Source organism: Lactuca saligna, chromosome 2 (assembly GCF_052625555.1).
Source record: "Lactuca saligna cultivar CGN05327 chromosome 2, ASM5262555v1, whole genome shotgun sequence".
In the NCBI taxonomy this organism is placed as follows: domain Eukaryota; kingdom Viridiplantae; phylum Streptophyta; class Magnoliopsida; order Asterales; family Asteraceae; genus Lactuca; species Lactuca saligna.
The window spans coordinates 33,797,103-33,823,241 of record NC_136418.1 but is presented as its reverse complement, the minus strand read 5'-3'; the positions used below and the strand labels follow the sequence as shown (position 1 = coordinate 33,823,241).

General features: G+C 37.1%; 1 protein-coding gene across 2 annotated transcripts; it reads left to right on the top strand.

Annotated features, from left to right (window-relative positions):
• The first annotated feature begins 6,448 nt into the window (after positions 1-6,448).
• Positions 6,449-24,486, top strand: LOC145030850 (uncharacterized). Of its 2 annotated transcripts, XR_013676725.1 has the most exons (6): positions 6,449-6,820; positions 6,947-7,003; positions 22,437-22,509; positions 22,805-22,884; positions 23,708-23,773; positions 24,317-24,486. XR_013676725.1 is itself a non-coding variant. In XM_078979281.1 (3 exons), exon 3 carries the CDS (start codon positions 11,494-11,496, stop codon positions 12,529-12,531), a length of 1,038 nt encoding a protein of 345 aa, XP_078835407.1. In that variant the 5' UTR covers positions 6,449-6,820; positions 6,947-7,003; positions 10,854-11,493; the 3' UTR covers positions 12,532-13,676. The 2 variants fall into 2 exon arrangements, 1 of the variants encoding a protein (XP_078835407.1); XM_078979281.1 differs by lacking the exons at positions 22,437-22,509; positions 22,805-22,884; positions 23,708-23,773; positions 24,317-24,486 and adding an exon at positions 10,854-13,676.
• The last annotated feature ends 1,653 nt before the right edge of the window (positions 24,487-26,139 follow it).

Genomic DNA, 26,139 nt, shown 5'->3' with positions numbered 1-26,139 from the left:
AGTTTGGATGAAATGCAACCCAAATGGACCATGCCGGGTCGGGTCAAGTATATACCAAATAAGTTATGGACTTAGACACCTTTATCCAACACTGAAATGATTCAAGACACCACCGACAAGATTCAAATCGTACGAGAAAGAATGAAAGCAGCCCAGGATCGACAGAAGTCCTATACGGAAAAGAGAAGACGACCTATAGAATTTCAAGTGGGTGATTTCGTGATGCTGAAGATATCCCCATGGAAAGGCCTTATGCGATTTGGGAAGAAAGGAAAGTTGAGTCCTAGATTTGTTGGTCCTTTCAAAATCATCCAGAGAATTGGAAAGCAAGCTTACCGCTTAGAATTGCCTGAAGATTTGGCGGGTATTCATGATGTGTTTCATGTAAGTTATCTGCGCAAATGCTTGAGCATCTACGATGAGACAGTTCCATTATCCAAAGTGAAATTGGATAATAAGTTAAGATATGTAGAAGAGCCTGATGAAATCGTGAATGAAAGAACAACTAAGCTACGCAATAAAGAAGTAGAATTGGTGCTTGTCAAGTGGAAACACCATCGTGGCCCAAACTATACTTGGGAGAATAAGAATGAGATAAAAGCAAAATATCCCCATTTATTTTAATCGATATAATTTCGGGGACGAAATCCTCAAAAGGAGGAGGTATTTGTAACATACACGTTTTAAAATCGTGTTTTGTAATGAATAAAATTGTGAAATATTATGTAAAATTGAGTGTTGAGTTCTAACATATGGTTTTTACTAGAAATGAAGTAAAACTATGTTTAGAATCACTCAGAAAATATTGGAAGTCTTATGAGATTCCAAATTAAAAGCCAAATAGTGAAATTTAGGGAAAATATGAAATTTTAAATAAGTAAAATTTTATTATTTGATATTGTAGATAATCTCGTTATAAAGTTGTAGGAGAAAACCTCGTCAAAATCCGAGTATAACGAAGAAGTTATGACCAACCGAAGATCCGCGACAAAACCGGCACGGTGCCAAAGGACGTAAAAACTGAGTTTTTGATAAACTACTTTTTAGCCTTAGTAATCTAAATGAAAGTCGTAGTATTCGTTAAACCGAGAAATTCGATAAAAAGAACGCCAAAATCTGACTTCGTATGAGGAAGTTATGACTTTTCGAAGTTTCAACTTAGCAGTAGACAGCTAAAAACTCGAATTTTAGATTGAGCGATATTTTACGGATACATCCTAAACGAGAATTGAAGGTCTCATCATATGTAGTACAACGGTAAAAAGTCTGACGAAAACGGATGTCGGATGAAGAAGTTATGAATTTTTAATGGATTTTCCTGTCCCTGTATGTTAAAAATAATAATAATAAAATTAAATTCAAAATTAGCCAACGAAGTCTAAACGAAAGTTGTAGAGCATGATTTTAGCTACGTGTGCATATAAAGAACGTCAAAAACGGAGCTCGTATGCGAAAGTTACGGATTTTAGAAGTTCGTGGCCCAAAAACCGAGAAAACTCGCATGAACAGTACCGGCCACGTCACCTTCGCACGAACCAGCAACGTCACCAGAGACGTGGCCGAATGCGAACTCAGCAGGTGTCATAAGGGGATTCGCCAAGGTCGAGGTCCAGCAGGAAGGGGACACGTCTCGCATCGGTGGCCAGTCCGACGCGAGACACGTCTCGCCTACCTGCCTCGCTCCCGTGCCACGTCCGAGCCTCGCAGCGGCCTCGTGGCCTTCGCCCCTCCTGCCAGATGTCCGCAGCTCGCAAGCGCCATGCCTTCCTTCCGTGTCCGAAGCTCGCAGGTACTGCGTGGAGCCTTCTTAGCCAAGTACCCCTCGGACTCGCACCCTATAAATAAGAGGCATGCGAGATTTGCCGACTAACTTTAAAAATTTGACACTTTTAGCCCCTCTTTCCATATTTTATTCATATTAACTTTCCCCGAAGCCCCGAAATCAATTTTAGCACCCGAAACACGTCCCGAGACCCCCGAGAAGCCCGGAAAATTTTATCTTTTCGGTTTTGAAGCCTTACCTTCGCAGAGCCCGGTTTTCAAACAAACTCCCGGTTTTCAACATAGAAAGGCATATTTAAAGCCGAAGTGCTGTCCAAATTACTATTTTAACCCCCGGTTAACTTAAGGTGAGTTCAATATATAGGAACAATTGTATGTTATGTGTTATATGTGCTATGTGCTTTTCAGTATTATCATTCTGAGTTATCTTCTCGTGTTATTCGCTATGTTTATAGCAATTGTAATACCTTTGACCATGTGATCAGTGGAAGGACTTAGATTCACATTGGTACTGGTACGTAGTGTCTGGCCATGTAGAGCATGTCTCCGTAAGAGAATGACTTTTATTCTATGGCTTTGGCAAATGGTTAGATAGGATTATAAGCTTGAAATCTAACAAGATGTTAATTAGAAATTGCATGTCTTCTATGCCAATTGGGCCAAAGCTTTATTGATGTATATCAAGAATTGAAAAGAATATCTTTGAATAATGTCTTTGATTGATATGAATGCTTGTTACATGATCTCACATACATCTTGTTGTTCCTGTTTACCTTGTCACATTGAAGTATATATATATGGCATAACATTATATTGTATCTATTTTTGAACTCACTAAGCGTCACCGCTTACCCTAATAATGTTTAACAATTGTAGGTGATAAATAAATAGTGTGTTTACATACTAATGAAAGATGTAGAATAGTTTGTAATAGTACTTTTGTACTACTTTTTATGTTTGTATAAATTACAATATCATGGGTAGTTATGTAATATATATATATATATATATATATATATATATATATATATATATATATATATATATATATATAACACTTTGTAATAGAAGGTTTGTATCCAATAGTTTGTAAATCCTTTATATCAATGTAAAATATTGCTTTTATGAATATGCAAATAGCATGTTTTGGAGTAATGATAATGTGAAATATGAAAGTTTGGGTCTTTCAAAAATACGAAAGTTGAGGTCTTTCAGGTCCAAAAGGTTTCCACCTTGCATAGAAGATCCAAAATCAAAATATTATATGGTTTTCGTTTATAAAACACTTGAATTGACCGTTTTGACATTTGAATTTCTTTTTTGAAATTTTATATATTTCTTTTCATTTTTTATTAATTAAAAATAAAAAAGGACGGACCCACTAATGATCCACCCCTTTTGTGACACAAGAAACTAGGTGACCATTCTTTTTTTCTTTCGACCCTTTCTTCTCAACTTCCTTTACTCTCTCCGGTAAGACAAAGCTTCTATCGTCGTCCATGTTTACAATGACGACATAAACAAAGTTTTTCTCTTCTTAACCCGCTATTCCACCTTTATCTCTATTCTACCTTTACCTAAAGAAACACTTCAAACAATTACATATGAGAAAAAAAGAGAGAAGAAGGTTAATAAAATGAAATCCTTGAAGGGAAAGAAACGACAACGGTTCAAGGAGAGGTTTATCACAAGATACCACAAGTAGATGGAGGCTACTAGAACCCTAGTTACGCCCAAAACTAGGTATGGATTGACAAGAGAGCTTAGAATGGCGGGGGGTTTTATGAAAAAGGTGGAGGATAAGCCTCAGACAGTGGATTGAGACGATGGATTGGGCATTGACGACACAAATGCACCATTCCATGAGTAGAGGAATTAATTGGTTAGTGTTGGTTTCTGATGATTCTAATTTCTCGGATATGTTGATAAGGGATAACGCTTCAAATTTGGGGCGGTGGTTGTTAGTGATTGGGATAGAGCATTAAGGAGGCAAGCTGATTTGTGGGTTCCGTGGAATAGGGTCAAGAATGGGGAGATTACAGAAGAGTATTTGGTACTTAAAACTAGAAGTGATTTCATTCGAATATGTATGTTCATGCCCATAAATATATAGATAGACAGAGAGCAGGGGGGGGGGGGGAAGGGGTACAGTGAGTTTAGGTTGAGTTGAGTGGCGGAGTATGTCGGTGATGGGAGAAGTGGTTGGAGATGGGCTAGGTGGCTGGAAGTGGCTGATGATGGATCTAGTCTAGGTTTTTTCGTCTAAAATTTATAGGTGAAATATAGGGAAGAGAGAGAGAGAGAGAGAGAGAGAGAGAGAGAAAGAGAGAGAGAAAGAGAGAGAGAGAGAGTTTATAGGTCAAATATAGGGAGGAAATATATATATATATATATATATATATATATATATATAGAGAGAGAGAGAGAGAGAGAGAGAGAGAGCAAAAAAGAAAATGAGAGAAAAAGTAGGAGGATGTATGGTGGAGAGGGGTGGGGAGGTGGTGTTTTATTTTTCATAATTATTTAAATTCTAAATTAGATAAAAATATAAAAAATAAATAATAAAGAAAAAATAATCATTTCAAATTTATTTGGATCAAATTCACGAAAAATTCTTGATTTTGGACCTTCAACATAAATCAAAAACTTTATATTTATATGAGTAAATTACACGAATGGTCCCTATAGTTTAGGGTAATTTACGCGTTTGGTCCCTAAATTATTATTTTAACTTGGAAGGTCCCTATTGTTTGTTTTTGTTACGCGGTTGGTCCTGTCTTACCTAAAGCGCGTAACAAAAACAAACAGTAGGAACCAAATGCGTAATGAAAACAAATAATAGAGACCTTTCGAGTTAAAAAAATAAGTTAAGGACCAAACGCGCAAATTATCCCAAACCATAGGAACCATTATTGTAATTTACTCTTATATTTATTTATATTAAAATTGATAATTTAGAAAAAAAATTGTCAAATGATTCAAACGGTCAGTAGACCGTTGAATCTTCTCTTTCTACGCTAGTTGTCAGGCATGAGACACTCCACTACACAATATACTTTATGCAGGGCCGGCCCAAGGGCTGGGCGAGCTGGGCCACAGCCCAGGGCACCACAATAATAAGGGCATCATAGTTGGTCCACTTATTATAGGTCTGATATTGTTTTGGCCAAAATTTGGTCACTTATTATCACCGCATCGACAAAAGAAAACTAGCACACATCGCCAATTTCAAAGATCAGAAGACGATGAGACGTCCTTCTTCATGGCAATTAGGGAAACGAGGAGACGTGAATGTGAATATTTCAAGCAATCAGACTCTGCCTTTGCCCCTCATACTATCATCGATGGATTTAAAGGACTGTTGCTGGTTTTTATTGGACATTTTTTCCCTTAGTTTTATTGATCTCTCTAATTCGGAAGTTTGAAGACTGATATTATTTGGGCTATTTGACCATTTTGCCCTTCACGATACTCCTGGTCCACTTTCGCTTCTTTGGTGGTGCTGCCAGCCTTCTATTCTTTTGTGGCGGAGTGACAAATGTGGTTTAGTGACCTTTTTGTACCTGATAATATTATATTTTAGATGGATGATGATGGGAAATTTCCTTGAAAATTGGCTAATTTGTCCCTTGATGATTGCAGATTTATAAAGAGTTTCCTGGAAGTTCTTTTACTTTGCTGAAGTGGTAAATGTAAAGTTTTAACCATTATGCCCTTGGTTCGTTTTAATGGTTGATTTGCTCATATTGGCTTTTAAAAGCATTGATGGTCTAACTGTTGGATTGGTTATTCTTACTACAATCAAATAAAAACTTGATTGGTATTTTTGGTGAGGCTTTAAGAGTTCATTGCTATTATTTTATGGTTGAAATTTGGAGTACCTAACTTGCTACACTGGTTACCTCCTAAATTGATGATCTCTCTTTCAAACTTTAATGTTTATGTATATTTTGGGTAATTGATGTACTATCCTTTAATATTCAACTCATTGTATCTTTATCCATCTTGCTACTGGCTTTTTTATTTCAATATGTGTTTTCCATTAAAAAAAACCTATTCTAGCTGTCATAATTGGCGAGATCTCTTAAACTCAACAAGTGGAATCATATCAATGTTTTTATTTACATGAAAGTACAACGCTTTGAACTTTGAGACTATATTTGCATCCAAATGCAAATGAGGTTTTTACAACTAATATTACTTCTACGGTTAAAGATAATTTTTTTAACTCATATGTTCTTCATAGTTGGCAAAGTCAAACGCCACTTAATTTTACTTCTTTATCAATTACATTTGCTTCTCTTTGACCTAAAACATCAACGTATTAGACTTTGGAATTATCAATCTATTTAAAGGTATATGAGGTAGCTTGTTTTATAATGGTTGAAACCAAAATGTGTATGCTAATAAAACTAAAGATAAAAGTAAAGCCTTATAAATATATATATATATATATATATATATATATTCTAAAATAAAATAACATATTTAATTTATTTGCTAGTTATTTTGTTCTTTAGCTATTATATTTCATTTATTTAGTTCATAACTATTTTTTTACATATCTTAAAATATAACTATTATATTTCATTTATTTAGTTCATAACTATTTTTTTTACATATCTTAAAATATAGGGGCATGATTTAGGACCGGCCCTGACTTTACCCAATCTCACAGCTAAATCAACTCGGGAACACAACGTTAATGGCGACCCACTAGCTCTCCCCTTCTAGGCTTCTACCCCTGGAGCTGACGATCAAAGATCAATGGCGACTAGCTCCAGCGATGGTGAAATGACATTGAAGTCGCAAGCTTAACTACCCAATCACCCAAATGATTCGAAGCTACCCTCAAAATCATAAACCCTAACCTCCATTCATCAGCAAATCGTATTACTCCTCTTAATCGCACCTCCGCTCCCCCTATTCCCACCACTGATTCCAAGCAACCAATCACTCCCTCCACCGTCAATTCATCGCCGTGTGAACCCTTACGCCGTACCTAACTCCGATGCCATCAACATTCCTAGTTATTCAGGTAAGCCCACTACAACCCTCACTCTCTTTTTAATCGCTTCTAAAGAATAATTAGTTTGCTAGATATATAAAGTTAGGGTTTTATAGTTGAATGATTTTTGTGGTGATTGTTATTTTGTTAATCTAGGTTTGATTACTAGAAATCTGCTTGATTTGCTTTTGCTCTTGGGTTCATCCATCACAGGTATTTGTTAATTTTCATCCTGTCTTTATTAGTGAACTTAAGTGCTTACTGTTAAATCTTAATTTTGTTGTTATTTCATGTTTTAATCCTTATCAAATGCTAGGTTAATAAGTCACCTTGGTGATTAGTAGATCAATAATGTTTGAGAGCTAGATCATAATCCATCATTTGAGTATCATAATTGATTTATGTTTTAGCTGTTAGTGAAAGCAAAAGATACTGATACTTGTTAATTAATGATAAAAATATAAATGAATTTGGTGGATTTATAAGACATCAATAGAAATATATCAGGTGTTATATTCTTGTTTTCATGGTTTGGAGTTAGGTGTGAGAATGAAAGCTCATAAGTAGTTGATTAAATAGACGATGAAGTAAAAAAAGCTCCTAGTTTTTGGTGGTCCTTTAAACATTGCAAAATGAGTTATCATGCCTTGATGCGAATTTTGATTTTGTTACATAAGGAGATGAATAGCAATTTTGTACATAGTAATTTACCTGCATTAGAGTTGATATTTTTACATATGCGATTTTACAAGGTTTAAAAGTACGAAAAGTATTCTCCAAGCGGTTTCTTTGTGCCTCATGAGGCTCATCGTAAGCCTCGAGGCGAACCGGGGCGTAAGGTCGAGGCGGAATAACAAAATAATTATAAAATATTATATTATACAAAAACACAAAATTATGTTAGTATTTATAAATTTAGTTATTATTTTCATGAAATCTTGAAATTATTATTATTTTATTTTTTACATTTTTATTACGTTTATAATAAATTAAAATAAAATCAGTGATACAGAGTCTAGTTCTCCACCCTACCACATCTCCATTTCCCTATAATTTGCATTTACTACACATTAAAAAGTCTTCCATTTCTCCATAAGTCACGAGACTCTTCCTTTTCTCTATAGTTAAACCGTCTTCGCTCCTGATTTCTTCCTACTAATGAACTTCATGTTAGTACTATTCCCTCAACAACACTTACTTTGTTGCCCCTGTTTCTCCTCTTCTTGTTCCATCTCTTCATGGTCTTTCAAGTGTCCCTACCGTGTAAACAACTCATGGGTTTCAAATAATCGGAGTGGTAAGAAGTGTGATTATAAATAAGGCTAGGTATTTTTTATTTATTTATTTATTTATTTTTTAATAGTTATATCAGTTTTTCTTCTTCTATTCATTTTAACAAAGAACTGCCTCAATCCGCTTCTCCCCACTTCGCCCTGCCTTGAACCGCCTCAACCAGGTAAGGTGTATGTCTCAGATGAAAATTGTTACTTTAACTAAGAGAACGTGTTAGTGGAAACATTTTGACATGGTAGTGGAAACATTTTGACTCCTCTTGGATTTGGTGGCTTTTAAATCTTAATGCATGCTTCATGAAAATTGTTACTTTAACTAAGAGAACGTGTTATGAGCTCTACTAGCCATTGTATTAACTAAGAAAAGCCTAGGTTCTTGGATTGTTATAGCTAAATCAGAGATTCATTAAAATCACATTGACTTCTAATGATTTATCTAACAAATGTTCAAATGATGAAATTCCATTGTTAAGCATTTCCTCCATATTGATTTACACCAATTCTTACTAGTTTAATTTATGCTAGTTAAAGTTAGATTTTAACAAGTATCTTTGTTTCTTTACATGCTATAAATGGCTTCCCATTGTTTTTCGATAAATATCGGTAAATAAAGAGTGTGAAATGAGGTGACAGAAATGGTTCTGAGTTAGTGATAAACTTGTTCATGGAACACATAAACTGAATGTGTCAAGGAATCCCGTGTTATTTATCAGTCGATAAATGTTCTTTTTGGAGGGATTGATAAATTGTACTACGACCAACTTCAATTTCATTTGACAAGTAAAAGGAACTCATCAAGCTTTGATGAATCTTTGTTGATGAAGTTGTCACAGTTGTCCTGAGAAGGTGATGATAGAAGATCTTAGTGATAGCGTAAAAGGAACATGTTGTTTGTAGCCATTTTTTTTTCCGCCGTCCCTTTTCCCAAAAAATTACTAATCTCTTCAGTAATAAGAGAAACAAAGCTTAAACCAAACACAAATTTAGGGGGAGAAATAAACAAGAACCAAACAAAAATTTAAAATTTCAAAATCCAAAAAACATTAGGAAATCAGAAAATCAAAAATATGTTGCTGATAGATTTTGTTTGTAGGTGATGTGTTGGGAAGTGATATAATCATGTGATAACAGACAATCTGAATCTGTGTAAGGTACCAAAGTTGAATTGTCTAAGCTCTGAGTTCGATGTGCTGGTAGGTACGAAAGTTTTTAGAATGGACTTGACTAGGATCAGATGAACTTAAGGAATCTAGAGACCTGACAAATCTTGACCTAAATAGTTTCATTTAGCCTGACAATACTATGCTTGGGTAGGTTGAGCAGAGAGATATACATGAGAATATGCAAATACATTAAATGATATGTATCTAGAACTGTGGATTAACTTTTCCTCGATGTGCGGATTTCATCCTTAATTCCGGTATTGACGGGGAAACTAGGGAATCCCGATAAATTAGGTCTGTAGAAAATTATTTTCTTTCTTTCTACCTGTTAGTCATATGTTGCTTCCTCTGCTGATTGGAAGAGATCTGATCTGAAATGCAACATATGCAACTCTGTCTCTCTGCATCTTCTTCTATGTTATTCTTCCTACTTGTTAGCCATATGTTGTCTCTTTTGCGTGATTAACAATCCGATCTGGTACACAACATATGAAACCTTCTACTTCTGAATCCCTCTAAACTCTAGTTAGTCATATGTTTCACTCTCTGCGTGATTGGAAGAGATCTGACCTGAGTGTACAACATATGCATTTTATATCTAACTTCTTCCTTAATAATTGTCTGCTCATCTGAAGTAAGGAGTATTCTGGAAGACCTTAATTATTAGGGTATATCAAGAAGCGAGAAACACGTTCTAATACAATTAAAATTGAACATTTTATAGGTTGTCTGTAGATTTCGCTGTTCCATTTAGGTGGACAATAATATCCTAAATTTGTCACAACCTTTCGTGTTTAAGTGGACCACAATATCGGCGATCGACCAGACATGAACATGAAGGTAGAAATACCGATAAGTGGATTAAGGCTGTCTAACAACTTTGATCCCAATATCACAAAAATATTATTAGCATTAGTTGAGGTGAAATTAGTGTTAATTTATTGTAATTTCAATTTCAATTTTATTTTTATTTTCATTTTTCCAAATATTTTAAAAAATAAAAATTTTTAATTAAGAATAATAATAATACTTTAGTTTGATTTTTAAAATTTGTTTCATTTTATTTTTTATTTTTTAGTCCTCAAAATGTTTTTTTTTTTTTTTTTTTTTTTTTTTTTTTTTTTTTTTTTTTTTTTTTTTGGGTATTGGGCTTTATTTTTAAAGCATTATGGATTGCAGCCCATAGATTTTGGACCGAGTATATAAGGTTTTCAATTCCAGTTGAAAACTCTTTACCTCTTCATTTTGTTTCTCTCGGCCGTAAACCCTGATTTTCTCTCTCTACTCTTTGAATTTTTTTTTCGTGGAATTGATTGATTATACGTGTAGGTATGCTATTTTCGATCCTTAGAATGCCATTCTCGCATCGAATCGACCTGTATTGAGGGTATAATCGAAGAAAAATCGTTTTCACAGTTTACGACCAGAGCTTACATCCAGAGCTTACGACCATGAAAACTCTTTGACCGTAAAAACCCAGTTTTGGTCAACAAAATTTGATTTTTCTTCAATTGTTTCACTTAGGAGCCTAATTAAACTTCAACATGAGTAAACATCAATTTTAAATGTTTAAATAAATTGTTTTCTTACTTGGCTTGGTTTGTGCAGGTTGAAATGGCAAATCTAAAATTCGCTGACAGTCACAACTTGGCAATTCTTTTGGCTGATCCTCCTGTTGCTCGTGGAGAGTTCAAGTCAATGATACATAGATTAAGGAAATGTTGCCTGACCACTGCTCTTACCGTGAATCCAACAGTTTATCAAGACATATTCAAAGAATTCTGGAGGTCAGCTGACGTAAAGAAAGGAGAAGATGGATCTGTATCTGTTGAAGCTACTGTAAAGGGTTACAAAATCATCATAACAGAACAATTCATCAGGGACGTTCTGAAAATCAACGATCAATCTACCTTCCCTACTGAGATTGAAACATATCAAGTTCAGGAACTTCTCAACAAGATGGGCTATGAAGGCGAATTTCCTCCGACAATGAAGAAGCTGCTACCACCTTACTGGAGGTTCTTAGCTCATGTCTTTGTGAGCTACATATCAGGAAGAAAATCTGGCTCAGATGAAATTTCTTTAAGGAACACAGTTGCCATCATTTCACTTGCTGCGGGACTGAGTTTCAACTTCTCCAAGTTCATCCTTGATGAGCTGATTGTAAACATCAAAGGAAAAAACAAGGGACAAGTTCTTGATGTATCCAAGGTTCATTCAAGTCTTCATCAACTAGCAATTTCCTGCGATGGTTAAAGAAGGAGAAACTCTAGACATGAAGTCTCTTGGGCCAAACACTGTCGGGCTAATCAAGCAAAACAGAAAGGGAAAATTTACTTTTCAAGGAAAGTATCCCTTGGTGAAGTTTGGTATGTTTGCCGATTCAAGCGAGGCATTTGAGTCTCATGAGTCTTCAGACCGCGTAACTTCTGAAGACGATGTTGATCTCTCAGGTTATGACTCGTTCTTTGATAGTATTTGTGATGTTGCTCATCCAACAACAAAGATACGTGATACAAAAGATGTTCTTGAAACTCCTCCTAGTTCCAACCAAATGGCTGACACTACAACACCTATGGAGACAACTTCATGGATTCCTCCCCTTGAGGATGTTATTCCCACTACTGAGCTATCTGTGAGTGAACCGTTGACGATTCAGACCTCCCAATCTTTGTTGAAAAAGAAAAGACGTGATTCGAGGCAGGGAGTATTCATTCCAGAACAATCTCAAGGCCATTTGACTCAACTAACAACTACTCCAACAACTGCTTTTGCTGCTGATTCATCCGTACCATCCCACGAAGGACCAAGCACCATTTTTGAAGTTGGTGGTTCATCAGCTCCCTTTGTGAGGCTTGCTATGTATATGGCCCAACAACAAAGCTCAGTGCCTTCCTCCCGCGCTAAAAGAATTTCTATAGAGGAAAGCCACTCAGGAGAGGATGATTCCACCATGCACAAACTTAGAAAGGAGATCGGCGTGCTAAACCAGAAAAACACCGAGCTTGATATTCGTGTAGCTGATCTTAAAGCTGAAAAAGCTCAGCTTAACATTCGTGTTGCTGATCTTGAAGCTGAAAAAGCTCAGCGTAACATTCGTGTTGCTGATCTTAAAGCAGATAAGACTTTAAAATCAAAGCAAATCTCTGATCTACAAACACACATGGGAACCATAACTGCATGCTACTTTGACTTGAAGAAGAAACTGCCAGAGAAATTTGGCGACAAGTTCAAATCATCCGTTCTAGAATTCAATGTTAGCGAGTCATCTCGATCCCCCTGTTGACGCCCGTTGAAAGAAGAATTCAGACCGTTGATCGTTTTGAAAAAGAACCAGTTCAAGCACCCAACTTTGTTGCACTAAAACAATTAGCAGCATCCGCCAAGAAAAAGCAACTATTGTTTATGAAGAGCTCATATCAGAACGCTTCTGGAGATCAACCCAAGTTACCGTTACTGATCTTGAAAAGAAAAGATTTGGACACAAGTATGGTGATAGATCAAGAATTGTCTCATGGGGTTTTCATGACAGGATAGTGAGACGCAAAAGCTCAAACGTGGAGTATTACAAAGACTTCCATGATTTCAGCTCATGGACAATGGTTGATCTTTCAGAACTATCCAGTGATGTATTTGCAAATCCATCAGGTGATCTACGGGCAACTCATTTCAAGCTTTTTTTGGAAGACCAAGTAAAGAAGAGATTTTCTAACATGAAGACTGTTGAGTCCATTAAAAGATTCCTTAACATAGTGGATCCCAAGACAAACCAGCCTTTCCAGATTCTGTTGTGGCCACCGACCAACCAAGTTAGATAGATTCATGTGTTGCAGAACTTCTGTGATGGATCTCTTGCGAATATGCTTTAGTGGGTGTATGAAGAAACCACTGCGACTACTATTATTAAGTTTCAAGATGGTTGCTTTCGCTTGTTCTACAAAAGAGATCTACTTTAATTCGGAAAGTGGGATATTCATCATTTGGCACATCATCAGATCAAAGTGGTTGAAGAGATCTTCAAGTATGCTGTTAAAGATTACACGACAATGGTTGGAGAGATCATCGCAAAAGGGATGGCATGTCGTGAAGGGGGGGGGGGGGGGGTCCGATGTGCTTATCGTTGAAAAGGACCGAGTCAAAGCTAGCCTCAAACCAAGGGGGAGATTGAAGGGTCTAGTTTATGGTTTGGGCTAGGCGATCTGATGTATAGGTCTTAATGAGTCTTTTGTCATGTAATAGAGATGTTTGGAAGTGTTTACGACCAAAAGTCTGTTTACGACCGTAAACCTGTTTACTGCTAGCCTTTCCCCTATATAAAGGGCTTGTTAGAGTCTGTCAGTAGTTATTGTCAGTCGATAGAGTTTATGGTCATTGTCCAAGTTGTACCTGACGTTTTTTCGATATTAACATGTGCAAAGCTTGGTTCATTCATCTTCAACTCTATTCTTATCTTATTCGATTGTTAGTTTCTTGATCACTGGTTAAGATCATTGTTTCCAGGACCTTACAACTATTAGAGGTTTATCATAGATTTTTCCAAGATTGTTGTTCCTCTCACCAAATTAACCAGGAAGGGTGATATTTTTGCTTGGGTGTTAGCCCTTACGGAGGGAATAAATGACTTCATAGTCTATTGTAATGCATCTATATCAGGAATGAGTGTTGTATTGATGCAGAGAGGGTACGTGATAACATATGTGTCGAGGCAGCTGAAGCCTCATGAGACGAGATATCCCACTCATGATTTGGAGTTGGGACGGTGTATTCGCTATCACACCCGCTAAAGCGGAAACACGAGGCGTGACAGTATAAATGGTTTCATAGCAAAAGCTAAAAGACAACACCAACCATAGTATTAAAAATAATTACAAATTTACAATGTGTTTGAACAACTTTTAAAAGAAATTACAACCTAAATTGAAATACAACACATGCTCCTAAAAGTGAAGTATCCCTAAGTGCCACTTACTTGATGATTCCTGAAAAAACATGTAAAACGAGCATCAACTATAAAATAGTTGGTGAGTTCACAAGTTAAAAATAATATTGGTTTCATGAATCGAAATAAAAATTTTGATATAAGTTTCCATAGATAAAAATATATTGCTAAAATGAGTAAATAAGTTTGTATAAACAAAGTTCGTTGTCATCATGAAAAATAAAATATGTTGCCCAAAAGAGATGCAACATTCATATCCTCATGGGAAATAAAGTTTGTTACTAAAATGAGTAAACAAGTTTTATTGCTACAAGGAGCAAACAAGTTTGTTACTATAAGAAACAACCAAGTTTGTTGCTAAAACAAGTAAATAAGTATTTAGTAACAAAATTTTGTTGTTATAATGAGATACAAAGTTTATTGCTATAATAAGTAACGGATTTGTATTTGTATGAGCAAACAAGGAGTTCCCAACCAAGCCTATGATTGATGCCCTATTAAAATCTATGGTTATCGTTCCATAGATTATATGGTATCATGCACTTCATCAATCGGATGAGTGATGAGTTGTCAATTCCTAATAGCGTTATCTACAATGACCATTGGCTCAAAGAGTTAATGGTTGGAATAAAGTACAAGGGAAGAGACTTAATTTGATAAGTTCTCATGTTCCGTGTTACATAGACACACATAGAGAGATATAACAATAAGATAGCAATCAAGTTTGATACAAATCAATTTAAATACAACGAACAAATAAATAGTTTTTCGAACATGCTTTTCCACCCCAAAACATAAAATCCGAAAATAGGGGAGTGCGTGAATACTCACAATATGCAAAATATAGCAACCAAGTTTATACGAGTCAATAAATACAACGAACATAAATAGTTTAAGACATGCTTTTCCACCCCAAAATATTTAAAAACCGAAAATAAGGGAGTGCGTGAATACTCACAATATGCATTGAGATGATGCAAATGGTGCCTTCAACTATGATCCACTTGAACTACTATCGATTCCTACACGATGTTACATACTAATAAGTCTAATAGAAAGCTAACACTAGTATATTTGCTACTACAATAGAATTATGCCAATATTGTATCAAAATTTCATATTGATAAGTTACAAACATTTTTCTGAAATGGTGAAATTTTATAACTCATGTGATTAAGATAATTTTGGATATCATTTTCCATATTTTTGTAATATTAATTAAGGGTATTTCAATACATTTAAAGGTGTTTTAAACACCTAAAAATCCAAAAATATTATCAAATAATTTACAAAATTCATCAAATTTTAGATTTTTGTTCCAAATACAGTAGACGTCTTCCATAAATTTGCCCTTGAATTTTTGATGTGATTAACCATTTTTCCAAAATTTTGTGCCTTCATAACAATATAAATTCGTGAAAAATAGAATCCATATGATAAAAATTCTCAAACTTTTTATAATACTGCCAATAGACATAATTAAGTTGAGAAAAATATAAAAATGGTTTTCCAAACTACTTAACCTAATTTTATGATTTTTGAACATTTATTTAAAAAAAATTGAAATAAATAGAAAACAGTTTTCAAAATTGCCCAAACGTTTTGTATTGCTGTTATTAAATATTATTAATTTGGGAAAAATATAAGAATAGATTTCTAAACTGTTTAACCCAATTTTATGATTTTTGTGCATTTATTCTAATAAAAATTGAAATAAATAGAAAACAGTTTTCAAAATTACCCAAACCTTTTGTGTTACGGTTATTAAACATTATTAAGATGGGAAAAATATAAAAATGGATTTCTAAACTATTTAACCCAATTTTAAGATTTTTGTGCATTTATTCTAATAAAAATTGAAATAAATAATAGTTTCCAAAATTACCCAAAAATTTTGTAACATTGTTATTAAACATTATTAAGCTGGGAAAAATATTAAAATGAATTTCTAAACTGTTTAACCAAATTTTATGATTTTTGTGTATTTATTCTAACAAAAATTGGGTTTAAGTGTATTTAATCTTGGGAAAACAGAAGAAAAATAGTATACAGAAGAGAAAAATCATCAAAATTTTTATGTAGCATCCTCATGTACTACAAGGTGTTTTGGTAAATTTTCATGAATTTTGGATGTGGATAACTATTTATTCTATTTTTAGGCCATTATAAATACAAATATCGGGGAAAAATAGGAAATACAATATGGAAAATGGTGAAAGTATTTTTCTGAGTCTTTCACATATGGGGGAAGCTAGGAAAATTGTTAGGTATCATTTTCACATTCTTTAAAGTGGTTTTATGATTTATTTGGACTAAACATAAAGAAATTTGAAAACCACACTAAACAGTAACAAAAATCGATGAAACTTAATGAGAGGTCATTATTTAGCATAGGGGTCATACGCAAATTTAACTAGGATTTATAGATATCGGAAAGTATTTTATATGATTTATTGCTTAATTTTCTGGCATTAATTATAGTAATTTGAGATAAATGAATTATCTTCTGGAAATTTACTAAGCATCTTATTTTGTTGGTGGGAATCTGGGAAGAATCGGATTTGGTCAGAAAAGGAGTTTTAGATATTTATTTTGAAATAAATCCTTCATGAACATATTTGAAAGCTTTTAACAACATACTTTGATGATCTAGCATCTAAGCTTGAAGATCATCACATGCATGTTTGTTTGAAGACCATTCATGAGTTTGAAATGTTCAAAGTTCGTTTTTGAAAGATAACTTTGGATGTATGTGGTGTTTTTCCACCAAAACATGTAGAAAAGTGCATTTTCTTGATTTTAACTTAGGTTTAGGTCATGTGACTTCACCATCTACAACATGCATGTTGTTTTTGGATGAAATCCTAATAGGTGCAAGTGTTCATGATTTTACAATAGAATGGAGTAGAAGAAAAAGAAAGTGTAAGAAAAATAACAAAACTTTGAAGGAAAATGAAGGGAAATCGTGTTCTACCTTAATGAACACCACTAAATGATGAAGATTTTGAGTTTGAGGTGTGTTCTTGGACTTATTTTCTGAATAATTTCGTGATTCCTAGAGAGAGGAAGAGAGAATAGAGAGAAAATAAAGTGAGGGAGTGTGAGAGAGAAAGTGAAGTATGGAGAAATGGAGTGTGGAGGGGAATTGTTTGGGTGTTTTGGGAAGAGGAAAGAGAGGAGAGAGAGAGACGAATCCGACTTTTGAATGGAGAGAGGGTCTCTCTCTTTTAAATTTTATAAAATATAACTTTATTTTATAAAAATATCAATTTTTTATAAAATATGCACTTTATTCTAAATTTTCCTTCACAAAACCTTGATTTTTGGTTTAGAAAATAAGGTTAAATACTAATGACTTAAATTTTATTTCTCATTGGTTATATTTTACTAAATTGAGTTATTTTAAATTGATATTATATAGTCCATACCAAATTTTATGGATTTTTAGGTGTTAAAGTTTATAAATTTGAGTTTTTAGGGTTTTTCGGGTCTTTAGATTTAATAAATATTTGGATATCAAAATCAATAGAATCTTTGAGACTTCAATTTATCTTATTGTATTATAACTCTTTTATAGTTATGAATAATGTTTGTCATTTATTCTATCGGTTTACTGGCATTCTATGTAGTAATTCCGAGATTCAAGCAAGATTGAGGAATCAAGTATACTAGTCCTAGTCTTCAACTTTGATTTAAGTTTCTATGAGACTTTGACCTAATTTCTACTTATAGTTCAAGTGAATGATGTGTGTGTATGATTCATGAAAAGTGTTCGAGTCAAAGAGTGACCCAAATATGGATAGTCACTACAGTTAAGTAGCAGTAGAATTCACATATCAATGTGAAATCTAAGTACACTATCCTTCAATTCTACTTGTTTCCGAGTTTCTAGTAGGTTATAACTTAGCTTCTAGTTACAAAGTCTAGTATGTGTCATGCCTATATGTGCGACTAAGTTTATTCAAATCTAGAACCGACTCGAATTTTGACGGTTGTCACATTCGCCCTCAAGATTTGGCGCCACTATCTCTATGGAGTCCGATGTACTATATACACGAACCATAAGAGTCTGAAGTACCTTATGGATCAGCCCAACCTGAATATGAGACATAGGAGGTGGTTGGATGTGGTAAAGAATTACGACTGTGAGATTTTGTATCATCCTGGCAAGGCTAATGTGGTAGCCGATGCCCTGAGTCGTAGAGCAATGAGTGCTGTGATCCGAGACGTGTGTATAAGGATGATGGTGATGAATCCAGTCTTAGATACCATCCAAGAGGCCCAAGCGGTGGCCATGAAACCAGAGAACCATAGGAGAGAGCGGGTGATCGGACAAATTTGAGTTTGAGACTGATAGTCGGGGGCTTATGACTTTCCATGGGCGGATATGGGTGCCATATACAGGTGGAGCCCGACGTACTTTGATAGATGAGGCCCATAGGTTGAGATTTTCAATCCACCCTGGGGCATGGGTAGTCGAGAGATGTTTGACCTGTTGTTAGGTTAAGGTAGAGCATCAGCATCCCCATGACCAGTTGCAGCCTTTGGAGATTCCCCTGTGGAAGTGGGAACAGATCTCCGTGGATTTTATTACCAAATTACCGAGCATTACGAGGGGTGTCGACGCGATATGGGTGATTGTAGATTGGTTAACAAAGAGTGCTCACTCTCTGGCTATAAGTGAGAACTCTTTTGCAGAGAAACTGGCTGAGGTCTACGTTCGATAGGTGGTGGCATGACATGGAGTGCGAACATCGATAGTGTCAGATCGTGATGTACGTTTTACTTCCAGGATCTGGAGGAAATTTCATGAGGATTTGGGTACCCGACTACATTTGAGCACCGCATACCACCCACAGATAGACGAGCAGAGCGAGTGGACGATTCGGACGCTCGATGACATGCTACGCGCATGTGTTATGGATTTCGGTGGGAGTTAGGACTCATACCTGCCCTTGACTGAGTTTTCATACAACAACAACCATCATTCCAGTATTAGGATGCCTCCCTTTGAGATTTTATATAGGAGGAGGTGCCAGACTCCGATCTGTTGGGGGGAGGTCGGGCAGAGAGTGATGGGGAGCACTGAGATAGTGCTTAAGACGACAGAGCAAATCTCTACAAAGTTAGGCAGAGGTTGCTGATGGTCCATAGTCATCATAAGAGTTACGCCGATAGGAGACATTCCAGACTAGAGTTCCAGGTCGGTGATTTTGTCCTTCTGAAGGTATCCCCATGGAAAGGGGTGATTTGATTTAGGAAACGAGGCAAGCTAGTCCCTAGATACATTGGTCCTTTCAGAGTGATTGCTCAAGTAGGTAAGTTAGCTTATCGGTTAGAGCTCCTTGCAGAGTTGAGCCAGATTCATGACACCTTCCATGTATCCCAGCTGAGGAAGTGTGTAGCCGACGAGGCGGTAGTGGTCCCTTTAGTGGACATTCAGGTTGATGATCGTCTGAACAACATCAAGAAGACTGTCACAATTAGAAATTTTGTGCCTTGTAACTTCAACACTTAAGTAAGAATTATGAATCTAGGATATGAAAGCATGCATGATGCTTACTCTATAACAACACATTTTCAATCAAACACTTCATACAAGCACTACAAATAGTCAACAAGCAATTGGAAACCCTAGAAGTTCTTGTTTAGGTCCATTTTGGACTAGGACTTCCTTATTGGACCCAATGGACCAATAAACTTCCAATTTGACTATCTTGGGCTTAGAACCCTTAAATGGGCTCTAATTGGACCCACTTCCAACTATTTCACTATTTTGGGCCATATTGTGCCTAGAGTGAAATATATCAAATATTATAAACTATTTTGGACCATAATTAACCTAAGCAAGCCTAATAAAGCATAAAAATCACATTTATATTTTTATAGGACTAACAATCCTCTAACTTAAGAATAATATGGGCCTTGGAGCAAAAAGACCAAAAATCCCCTCTCTCCCCTCTCCATTATCGGCCCAAGGTAAACCCAAGAAGAAGGGTTGACTTATGCTAGCCACCTCATTGTTATATTGTGGGTAACTAGGCTATTATTCATCATGCATCCAAGCCTTACTCATATTTCCATGCACTCTCTCTTCTCTTCTTGATTCTCGGCCGAGAGCTTCCAAGCACACACACTTCATCCCATTTTTATTAAGTAAGCTCTCTCAAAGAACACCCTCACCTTTCTTCATCAAATTTTCGAGAATCAAGAGCTTTTCAAGGAGGTTTTTCCCACAAACACATCATCTAAGGTAAGTTGATGACTATTCCATTATCTAGCTCCTTCATTTCATCAAAATCTCTTCTAAATCTATTCCAACTTGTGATCATGCACCTTAGAAGTCACTAAACTCGAGATCTACCAAGAAGACTTGCTAGGATCGAAATTTTCTTCTTTTCTCTCTTCAAAACCGAAACTACAACTCAAGGTGAGCTTCATACCCCCTATTTTTCGGTTTTTATAAGTTTTGTGGGGGGAGAATATAAGCAAATGTGTAGATCTATGAGTATATGTATGCTTTGTGTGATTTCTATGCTTATATATATGTTCTATGTGATTGTGGTGTTGGATCTAGTCAAAATGAGCTTAGAAACCGAGATCTACAATATGTTGAATGAAATAAGTACAACCTATATTATTTCATACAAATCAATTCTAGAAAAAATAACCAAGTTGGTTAATATGAACCTCTTTGGGCTTAAAACCCATTTTGGGCTCAAAATGCTAAAAATATAAAACTAAAGGGCCAAAATGACAAAATACAAATTCTGAGGGTTGAGATGAGTCAAAACAGATTCAAAAATGTATTTTCTGAAAATTTACTTCTTTGAAGGATTAAAATGTGAATTTTTAAACATAATGGGCCAAAAATGAACATTTCGGCCCAATAAGGCGCAAGTTGCGAGATTTTCAAAATAGAGGGGATGAGACCGTATTTTTCTGTAAAACAGGGGACTATTAGTGTACCAAGTCCATTTCAAGGGTTAAAAATGCTTTTCACATATAAAAAGGACCAAAGATGCAAAAATTTCTATTGTGGGCCAAAAGTGTAAAATTTGCAAAAAATTGAGGTTTCAGCCGAGAAAACTTCATTTTGAGGGACTAAAATTGTTTTTCAAATAAATTTGAGCTGAAAAATGTCTTTTCTACAAGTTTTGATACTATAGTGTAAAGAAAAATGGTTTAAGGGCTAAAATGGAAATTCCATCATACAAAGGGCCAAAATTGTAATTTATCCAAAAGAAAGGGGTTGCAAAAAGAAAAATTCTAGTGTTATGAAATAATAAATCTGTTATCATAAAACACCAGTACCACGACTACCGGCGAAATATAATACACCTTCAACACCAAAATCGTTACCAAACGAATTGATTTGGTCTCGAATCCACATCGAATCGAATAATAATAATACGACGATACTTCAATACACACGCGGAAATTTCGGGAAGTCAATACACACGTGGGAATACACCAAATGTCGATACACCATCTTTGAGCCCGAAAGTTTCAAATCGTGCTTGTTGGGCCTAGCTAGCCCAATGACATGATCTTTAGGCTCGAAGGAAACTCGCTTACATGTTGTTAGGCCTTATATGACCTAATTCCGTGTAAAAGGACTTTCAATGGCTTTTGTGCTGTTAGGCCCCAAGGGTCCTTTGGTACCGCTAGTAAAGTCGAGAATTCACAAATGCGGGTCAGGCCAAGGGCCCTTCGCATTCATGATAGCCTTGAACAACTTATGGACATATCGGGGTTTCGTACCCTCTTTCCTCCTCGGTTGTGGGGCTATGAGAAGTTGGGGTGGTTGGATTAAGTGAATAATACGGACGACACCTAAGGAATCGTTTGTATAGTTGTAAACTAGTCGTTTTCATTAATGCGTGTTTATAACAATTCACAATCTCAAATTAATCCAATGTCACCTGGAATCATCAAATACACACGTCGCAACGGTACAACAAAATATAAAACGCGTAATTCACAGTGTTAGGAAAACATCGGGTTTTCCTAGGGTTTTCAATTCATACACCTACGAGATGCATACCAAGTATAACAAATTTTCTTACATTTATAGAAACAAACAAGCATACTTACGGATCTTCACACTTTTTATACAATATTTTTTTTACAGAAAATATCGGATTTTCTGACGGTTTTCAAAACAATACAAAACATTATATTTCAAACATTACTTGTGAACTCACCAACATTTCATATGTTGACGTTTTTCAAAATGCTTGTATTCTCAGGTAACAGGTAAATCGAAGGGAAAAATGTACTCAGTGATATCTTGTTGTTTGTTTATGTCACGACCCGTTCCCGGTATGTTAATTCATTGGTAATTGTTGTAAGTTTTGCAAGAGGGACTCGGCGAGTCATAGCCTGACTCGCCGAGTAGGGTCGCGACTTCGAGCACGCGTGAGCCGGGGACTCGACGAGTCCATATCCCTGACTCGGCGAGTCCATCCGTCTGGGTGAAACCCAAAATCCCCAGGTTGCCCACTATTTAAGTCACCTTATAGCCCCCATTCTCGCCTCCCTCACCCTCTAAAGCTGTGAGAAAGAACCCTAATCCACCTTGAGAGCTTATAAGTGTTTTTTGTGCCATTTTGTGAAGGTGTGAAGAAGGAGAAGAAGAAAGGAGCAAGGAGAAGAGTTGTAGTGCAAAGATCCAAGGGCAAATCTGAGTTATTTGAGGTATTTTCGGATTTCCCCTCTTGTTATATGCTTTAAACCTCCATTAGAGCTCTTCTAAGATCTAGTTGATGCTTGTCCCAAGCCTTATGTTTGCATGAATGCCTTAATAAGTCGAGATATCTTTAGATCTGAATGATTGGGTGTTGTAGAGCCCAGATCTACTGCCTTTTTGGAGTTTCTTTGCATATTAACCATAGATCTACCCATTTTGTGCATCTTTTAGCCTTATTTCCCTTATTCATGAGGTTGTACACGTAAAGTTGGAAACGTTACGTGGTAAATCAGCTTATTGGACGCAGATCTATCAATTGTATGTGTTGGATTCAAACAAAATCGAGTAAAAATCAGTTGCATGGCGGCAACTCGGCGAGTCGGGAAGAACGACTCGGCGAGTTGGGTCGCGAGTTCCCGATTCCTCCATTTTTATCAGTGTCGAGTGGATCTAGTGAGTTAGTGAGTGGACTCAGCGAGTTGAGGGTAGACTCAGTGATGGAGGGACTCGGCGAGTTGTTCATACAACTCGGCGAGTCCAAGGCAATCTTCTTAATGATCAAGAACAACTCGTCGAGTTTGTTCATACGGCTCGGCGAGTCGGATGAAGATTGTCTGAGTTCTTGGATCAAGAGGGTACTCGTCGAGTCGATGCCACACTCGACGAGTAGCAACATGCAGAACTGAGAAGTGAGAGTAGGACTCGACGAGTTGGGCGGCCCAACTCGGCGAGTCAGCCCAAAAGAGAGTTGACTTTGACCAAGGGTAAAAGAGTCATTTTACCCCAAGCGCAGTGTTTAGTATTTGATTGAGTGTGTTTATGGACTTGTAGCCGAGGAGATTCAGGAGCAGCAGCCGTTAGCTTCTCGAGCCACACACTCAGCAGCCAGCTTACGAGGTGAGTTTCCTTCCAGTAGTAACGGGTCTAAGGCCACAATGCCGGCCCGTTCAGTTAGCAGTAGTTTCCGGATTTAGGTCCGATGCAGCAACTAGTATGTTTGATGCCTTCGTGGCTCGAACAGGGTTTGTGTGCTATGTTTTATGCGTTAAGTGTTATGTGTTCCGGGCTACGGACCGATGTAGTATGCCGTATATGTGTTCATGCTAGTTGATGCGTTATGCTATGCCATGTTCAGTCAGTCAGTTCCGGACTTCGGTCCGATGCAGTTAGTTCCGGACTTTGGTCCGATGCAGTTAGTTCCGGACTTTGGTCCGATGCAGTTAGTTCCGGATTTCGGTCCGATGCAGTCAGTTCCGGACTTCGGTCCGATGCAGGGGACAAGGTCCCAGTTGGTCCCGGACTTCGGTCCGATGCAGTTTCCGGGCTTCGGCCCGATGCAGTGGGTGAGGCCCAATATGTGTTTATATGTTATTGTATGGTATGTGGTAGTTTGGGGGAGCTCACTAAGCTTCGTGCTTACAGTTTCAGTTTTGGTTTCAGGTACTTCCGCAAGCAAAGGGAAGAGCTCGGGGTGATAGCATCGCACACACCACAGCTTAGCTTTTGTCCTGGGGATGGTTTTAGTTGTTTTGGATTTGATATAGTATGATACAGTTTTCCGCACAGTAATTTATTATGATTTGGGATACATCGCGTATGTTTTTTTTAATGTTATGATACTCATATTATGGTTTTGATTATATTGAAAAAACGAAATTTTTGGGTCGTATTTTTGGGTCGTTTCAAGTTGGTATCAGAGCCCTGGTTTGAGGGATTCGGATACACTTCCGGGTGTGTCTGAACTCAAACTAAGGGAAATAAAAGATTTTAGTAAAATAAAAATGTTTTACCAAAAAGAATTTTGAAAGCACTTAGAAAGAAAGAATTGTTTTTAACAAGATAGGGGTGTGTGCATGCGGTCAGCCGAGCTTAAGTAAGTACTCCCAAATTACCCATACAAGTTAATTTTTCAGTTTCAGTTTCAGTAGAACAACATGCTAGTATAGGACTAAGGATCTAGGAGAATGCCTTATGTGCCTGTTTATGTGTTACAGCCTTATGAGTATTGCATGCTAGTACTGAGTAGACAGCAGTAGGATAGCTTGATTAGGTTATGCCTGTTAGTGGAAGCTTAGCATCCTATGCTAGTGCAGTTTCTTGTTATGAGAATAGTTTGGCCTGAGTCTGTTTCCCTTATCCGAATGCTGCTTGCTTCGTGCTTGGTGGGGTTCTGAGTAATGGGAGTTAGCCATTAGGTGAACACGTCACACCATATGTGATCAGGTTTGAATAATCCCAGAGTGCTGGAACTGGCCCTATTGCGCAGCTCTCGTTTGAGTCCAACCGTTGTAGGGACGGGTCTTTTACTTGAAGGATTATCTGATCCTCATCACATGTGATGGTGTTTAGGTGGTGGCTAACTGGCATTATGAGGAGACCTACAGCAGCTGAGGACCAGTCGTGTTGAGCTTGAGGTTTCCCTAGGGCAAGCCTAGGATGAGAGTAGCAGAGAATAGCAGTAGTAGAAGTGACTTGGTGGAGTCAAGGCAGTTCTTGAGGAAAGTACGGATAGTTGTGGAAGGTAGTATGGGCCCGTACTACTGAAAGCAGAGGATCCGTACTCGAATCAAGGAAGGCCAAGACAAGACCAGGAAGCTAGTAGCAGTGTCATGATCCCTTGAGATATTTCAGTGTTCTGATGTTGTTATGATATGTTTCAGAATGGTAGTTTTGCGTCCGAGACCAGCAGTCGGCAGCTCAGATGCCGGAGGGGGATCAGGATCGGGATCAGGCCCGGAGGTCGGGCAGATGGATGAGCAGACTAGAGAGTTCCTTTCTTCTGAGGTTACCCGCATCATACTGGAGCAGACTCCTGTGATCTTTGGTTCGATCAAGGAGGGTATTTTAGAGCTGATGGATGAGAGATTGAGTACTTTCCGTGCTGAGATGGCGGCCGTGATGGGGTCGCGCACACTTACGTTCAGGGAGTTCAGGGCATGCGGGGCTCCAGACTATCATGGGGCGCGGGACCCCATAGCGAGTACTAGATGGTTGGTGGATGTGGCCAACGCTTTCCGCACTAGCAGGTGTCCCGAGGGGGACAAGGTCAGATTGGCGTCCTGTCTTCTGAAGGACAGGGCACGAGATTGGTGGGAGGAGGTCGGACATGCCATCGGGGATGATGCGGCATTGGATGCCATGACCTGGGCTGATTTCTCTACCAGGTTCAGGGCGGAGTTTGCACCGGTCATTGAGGTGCAGCAGTTAGCTAGGGAGTTCCAGGACCTTACCCAGACTACAGAGACAGTGGCGGAGATCACCGC

Bases quoted from the DNA above. Each gene is read 5' to 3' on its own strand.
- LOC145030850 (XM_078979281.1), top strand. From the start codon at position 11,494: ATGGTTAAAGAAGGAGAAACTCTAGACATGAAGTCTCTTGGGCCAAAC.